Source organism: Epinephelus moara, chromosome 24 (genome assembly GCF_006386435.1).
Source record: "Epinephelus moara isolate mb chromosome 24, YSFRI_EMoa_1.0, whole genome shotgun sequence".
Taxonomy (NCBI): Eukaryota; Metazoa; Chordata; class Actinopteri; order Perciformes; family Serranidae; genus Epinephelus; species Epinephelus moara.
The window spans coordinates 49,460,462-49,466,191 of record NC_065529.1 but is presented as its reverse complement, the minus strand read 5'-3'; the positions used below and the strand labels follow the sequence as shown (position 1 = coordinate 49,466,191).

The following is a 5,730-nucleotide window of genomic DNA, read 5'->3' as shown; positions in this document are numbered from 1 at the left end:
GGGGAAAATGTGTCCAGATAAAGACAAGTGTTTGTCTGTGAATGCTGCGAGTTATAGTGAAGCTGATTTGTGTTTGAAACTGTCTCTGTTAAGCCATGTTTAATGTGTGTTTAATGTGTGTTTGATGTGTGTTTAATGTGTGTTTCAGGTGTTCTTAATGTGTGTTTCAGGTGTTTTAATGTGTGTTTAATGTGTGTTTCAGGTGTTCTTAATGTGTGTTTAATGTGTGTTTCAAGTGTTTTTAATGTGTGTTTTAGGTGTGTGTTGAATACAAAATCGACTAGTGTTTTGGAGGTGTAACTGCAGAGTGACACAGACACCACCGCACAAGTATAAATGCTCACAACAGTGTAGGCCACGTATGTAGGCTCTGCATAGAGCTGATGCACAAGTGTAAATCCCGCTAAAGGCAGAGAGAGCAGCATCAGTGACAAACAGAAATGACATTGATGAGTCAGACACAACATGAAAAGGAGGAGCTGGGGTGGAGGCAGGTTGCAAAGCAGCTTGCAGAGGAAGCAGCAACAGTAGACAGGCCAGAGCAGTTTAAATAGGGCGCCCTGAATGAGATTCACCAATTGGTTGCATAGAAAGGAATCATGTGATCTATCAGCTGACTCCCTTCATCAATCAGCTGATCCATTAGCTGGGATGTGAGCTGAGCTTGACATGGTGTCCTGCCTGAACTAACGTTATGCTCTGTAACAACATCCTGAGCTTACACAGCCTACACACACACACACACACACACACACACACACACACACGTAGGATGCTGAATCAGTGCATTAAAATGAATATTTCATGTTCATATGATTGTATATGTCTGTTGTATTGCACCACATGCTTGTACCTGTCTGTGTTTGCTTCACTCCCACTATATGCTGCATCATTCTTTTTGTTTACACCGGCGTCCAGGAGAAACACACTTTCATTCCTCTATGTACAGTACTGCTCTCTACAGAAGGACGACAGTCAAGTATCTTTCATCTCAGACTTAGGTGTAACACAGTCAGTGAAGCTGGTCTATTAAGAAAACAGTGAGGAACCTGTTGAGTGACTGAGTGGGAAATATATGAATGCAAAGAAACTCAAATATTCTCAGCCCATATTTAAGGTCAGATCAGGTCATCTAAAGTCCTACCAAACTTTTAGACACTCTATTCCAATCATACAGGAGTAGACAGACATAAAAAAACAGGTTACTAAACAAGGCATGAAAACTGAAAACAACATCTAATGATTTGATGAACATGTCCAAAAAGGAGTGGGAGGAAGGACAAACTTATTTATTCCCACCCCTTCTCCATGAATGCATAATAGTCACTTATGTAGCTCCCCATCAGTATAAAGCTGTACAATGATTAATTCTCCTCGACCTATTGTAATAGATTACATTAAATACCAGTAATATTTGTCTCACAGCAAGATATAAAATAATTACAAAAATACTGGAAAATAAAAATTCTGATATATATTACATTTCTCTTTACAATTAACACTTGAAATGATGAAGGCACTTGAAAATGACATGGTAATATAATATTTTATTATGTTGATGAAAAACAGAAATAAATGTACATTCAGCATTAATATCAGTTTTTATAAATGTTCTTAAATCACCAACCTGACATTAAGTCTGAGCATAAACTGAGACCTCCACCTTACAACATGTGATTTCTTCAGTAAAACGGCTCCTTCTCTGACAAAATAACAAACAGCAGAATTCAACAGGTGGAAACTAAATGAAAATACTTCTAAAGACAAAATCATATTTTCTTGATTACATCAAGCATGAACTTGTTCTTTTATTTATAAAGTGTTTTCTGGTCTTCACAAGTCAGAATAACAAGAAATGAACAAGTTTAAAATGAAACAGTATCTATGAAAAAAGGCTAAACAAGCCAAAAGAGATGTCACTAAGTGTTCAACAATCAAAGCATAAAGCAAGGTATTTAACTAAATAACAAAGATAAAATAAAAATAAGTGAAACAAACAAAAAATATCAGCAGGAGGACAGGTGCAGCTTAACAGGTTAAAGTCAGCTGCTTTTCTCTTTAAGAAATAAACATCATAAATATAATCATCCTCTTTATGTCTAACTGCTCTGTTTCACTGTCACACAGACCTTCAGTGGTAATATCTTCAGTTTATCAGCAGTGTTAATGTATGGAAACATCCTCTCAGTGAAAGTGTGTGTGAAGGTGTGTATGTGTGTGTTAGTATCAGGATCAGAGAACGACAGCTTTCCTCTGTTCCAGTCCAGATTCACTCTGATCCTCTGGAGCTTCTTCTTCACTTTGAGACCAGTGAGTGAAGCTGATGGTGACAGTGCTGAGTATTTACCTTCATGGAACCATATTACCCATAATCCAGACTTTATGCGTCCCTTCCTCTGGACAGACTCTACTAACACACCCAGTGACCAGTCTGTACTGTTTCCAACCTCGACATCCCAGCTGTGAGTCCCTGAGTTAAAGCCCTCAGAGCCCAGGACAGACCAGTAATAATCCAACCTCTCTGGATTATCAGGAAGCTGCTGTCTCTGTCCTGGTCTCACACTGGTCAGATCTTCAGACAGGATGAGGTCTGGATGAGCAGTGTTTGGATCCAGGATCAGAGGAGTGTAGGAGACCATGTCCTTCATCTTGTTCCAGATGTTGAAGGTCAGGTTGCCCAGGTGTTTGGCCTCGTCTATCAGAGCTCCTGAGAGCAGCTGTGGATCATCCAGCAGGGGGCGCTGCTGGACTCTGTCCACTGCAGCCTTGTAGTTGAGCAGGAATGAGACGTCTTCAGCTCTCAGCTCGTCCTCTGTGGCTCTGACTGTGTCTGAAAGAGCTGCTATCTCTCTGCTCAGAGCCTCCATCTTCTCCTTCATCATCTGACTCTTCTGCTCCTCTTCCTCCCTCAGTGCAGCCATCCTGGCCTCCTCTTCCTCTTCTAGAAACTGGTGAAGCTTCTTAAACTGCTCCTTAATCTGCCTCTCTGTGCGTCGGGCCTGGACCTTCATGTGTTGTGCTGTTTGTTCACACTTCACTTTAACTTGTTCACAAACCTTTAACTTCTCCTTTAAGGGCTCCAGAGTTTCCTCAACTTCCTTCTTGTGTTGTCGTGCAGCTTCATCGACGGGTCTGAATCTGTGCTTGGTGTGTTTTTCTGAATCTCTGCAGACGACACACACTGGCTGCTGATGGTCCAGACAGAAGAGTTTGAGTTTCTCAGAGTGCAGACTGCAGAGAGCCTCTGAAGCTCTCTGATCTCTCTCCAATAAGAAGGCCTCACACAGGTTCTTTAACACCAGGTTACACGGTGGTTTTGCAGTTGAAGATACTGTCTTACAAACTGGACACTCACGTGCTTGTCTCTGTCTCCACCAGTTCTGCAGACAGTCTTTACAGAAGCTGTGGCTACATGACAGAACAACAGGATCTCTAAAGACGTCCTGACAGACCGGACAGCAGAGATCCTCCTCTGATCTGGAAGCCATTTAGTCTCTGAGTGAAGCTGAAAACACAGCAGACAGAAAGTACAGTCAGTCATGGCTCCCCTCCCCCCTCTACTAACTTCACTGAAATTTTCCTTGACTTTGAGTGGTGTTTTTAGTCAAACTCACCTTCAGTGTGTGGAGTGTCAGCAGGTTGAAGCAGCAGTGTTGGAGTTTTAGTTGAACTCACTCAGAGGAAGTTGTTAGTTTGGTCTGAAGGTGAATCTGATCGTCTGTCCTTCAGATTCACCTTCAGTGTGTGGAGTGTCAGCAGGTTGAAGCAGCAGTGTTGGAGTTTTAGCTGAACTCACTCAGAGGAAGTTGTTAGTTTGGTCTGAAGGTGAATCTGATCGTCTGTTCTTCAGTCTGTGTATCTCTCTGCAGTGAGGAAGAATAACAAAGTGTTTCCTGGTTTGTGTCAGGGGAGTCAGGTGAGGGGTGGAGCTTTGTTACACTTCCTTCATTGCTGATGTAGACTGATGGTGTTCAGCAGGACGTTGCAACAGTTACGTTTATGTTCAAACATTGTTTAAACGTGGGGTGAATGTGGTGGAGGAGGGTTTGGTTTGATGGTGAATCTGGTCGTCTGTTCTTAAGTCTGTGTGTCTCTCTTCAGTGAGGAAAAATAACAAAGTGTTTCCTGGTTTGTGTCAGGTGAGTCAGGTAAAGAGACACCTTCTACAGTCACGAAAAAAATCATCATATTTGGGCTTTGAACCTGTGACTCAGTAAACTATTGCATATGAAGCTCTCTGCTTTATCCATTGAGCCATAGGTGATCCAAATGGTGGGGGACATCGTAAGTGTTGATCCACATAGAAAGCAGTATGTTGTGTATCACTGACAATGGCATTCTTAAAATAGCAAAACTATCTGTCAAATAGGTTTTAAAATAATAAACTGTGGGCATGGAACATTTTATTCAGACTCACAAACCACAAGTAGTTCTGTGTTACAGGTTTGTGCAAACTTTGTAACAAGAAAGATCTGCAAAAGGGGATCTGGGTTGAATTGATTTGGTCTGTTTCCATTGCCAGACGAGAGCAGTTGAAATGTATTGGCTGAGGAAAATCAATGGTAGGAGATCATTAGCATACTAGAAACAGTACTTTTTATGCCTCTATTGTATAACGCCTAATTTGTTTCCAGTGGCGGCTCGGCCTTTGCAAACAATGGCCCTGATGCTATTTCTCTGCCTCACCACCCCCAATATCCTTAAGGTCCCCAGGAACAGAAGAGTCCAGATGAGGAGAAGTGGAGGCGTGTGAAGCTGTAGCTGCAGGAACATCCGCTACTGGATCTGGCGAGGTGAAGCTGGATGCTCCCTCCACGTCGGTGCTGGAGAACAGCTGGGAGAGACCCAGGTCGGAGTCCGCAGAATTGGTGACCCCTCCATTGGTGTCCAACTCTGAGCCTGCTGCATAGCCCAGGTGTTGTCCAGGGGGATCACGGCAGTGATAGGGCTTCAGCTGGTCATGATGAACCACTTTAACTTTGGTCTTAAGACCTTTTTGGATGCGATACACCAGATTGTCCAACTGTCCCAGGATGAAGATGGGAGGAACTTTCCGACTCTGTTCTTGGCTTTGCGTGTACCTTTGATGAGGTACCACACAGTATCACCAACCTGGTACTGTGTGTGACAGCAGTTTGCACGTTTCACAGACTCACCAAGAGCTTCTCTGGTGATTTGATGTGCCAGCTCCAGGTCCTGGACATACTCAGGGGCTGAAGGGGCTGCATCAGGATCAGGTGGCAGGCTAGCTACCAGGTTGACTGGCTCACTCACTTCCCTGCCGATCATCACGAAGTTGGGAGTGAAACCAGTTGCACTGTGCTTTGTCGCTCTGTAGGCCATAACAGCGTAGGGGATCATGAGGTCCCAGTCCTGGTCCCAGTGGCAACGCCCAGCTGTTGTAGCCAGGATCTTTTGCAAGGTGGCATTGAAATGCTCAACTTGGCCATCAGACTGAGGCCGGAAGGGTGTGGTAGGTGTTTTATCTATACCAAACAATGTGCACATTTTCTGGAACACTTCAGACTCTAACTTTCTGCCTTGGTCACTGTGCACCATCTGTGGCACTCCACAATGACACACCCATTCTGAGGCTAGCACTGCCACCAGTTACGGCCTTGTCATCCAGGAGAGGGAAGGCTTCCACCCATTTGGTGAAATAGTCCTGTATCACAAGCACATATCTGTTATTGCGCTCTATCTCGTTCAGCGGCCCATGATGTTCAAGGC

The 5,730-nt window shown here is 43.7% G+C and overlaps 2 protein-coding genes across 4 annotated transcripts in view; both read right to left on the bottom strand.

Moving 5' to 3' along the window:
• LOC126385760 (nuclear factor 7, brain-like) overlaps positions 1-3,863 on the bottom strand; it is a 410,666-nt gene extending 406,803 nt beyond the window's left edge. The window contains exon 1 of one of the 2 annotated variants that reach the window (XM_050037697.1): positions 3,736-3,863. The gene's annotated coding sequence lies outside the window, so the exon portion shown is untranslated. The other variant, XM_050037699.1, reaches the window with a different exon arrangement.
• LOC126385762 (zinc-binding protein A33-like) lies at positions 1,540-3,863 on the bottom strand. 2 transcript variants are annotated; one of them, XM_050037701.1, is made up of 2 exons: positions 3,736-3,863; positions 1,540-3,505 (listed from the first exon to the last, which is right to left on the bottom strand). In XM_050037701.1, exon 2 carries the CDS (start codon positions 3,486-3,488, stop codon positions 2,100-2,102), a length of 1,389 nt encoding a protein of 462 aa, XP_049893658.1. In that variant the 5' UTR covers positions 3,489-3,505; positions 3,736-3,863; the 3' UTR covers positions 1,540-2,099. The 2 variants fall into 2 exon arrangements, with proteins under 2 accessions (XP_049893658.1, XP_049893659.1); XM_050037702.1 differs by having other exon boundaries at positions 3,615-3,752.
• Positions 3,864-5,730: the final 1,867 nt, after the last annotated feature.

What these genes read in the sequence shown, in the direction of transcription:
- LOC126385762 (XM_050037701.1), bottom strand. Translation starts at nt 3,488, where the DNA reads ATGGCTTCCAGATCAGAGGAGGATCTCTGCTGTCCGGTCTGTCAGGAC.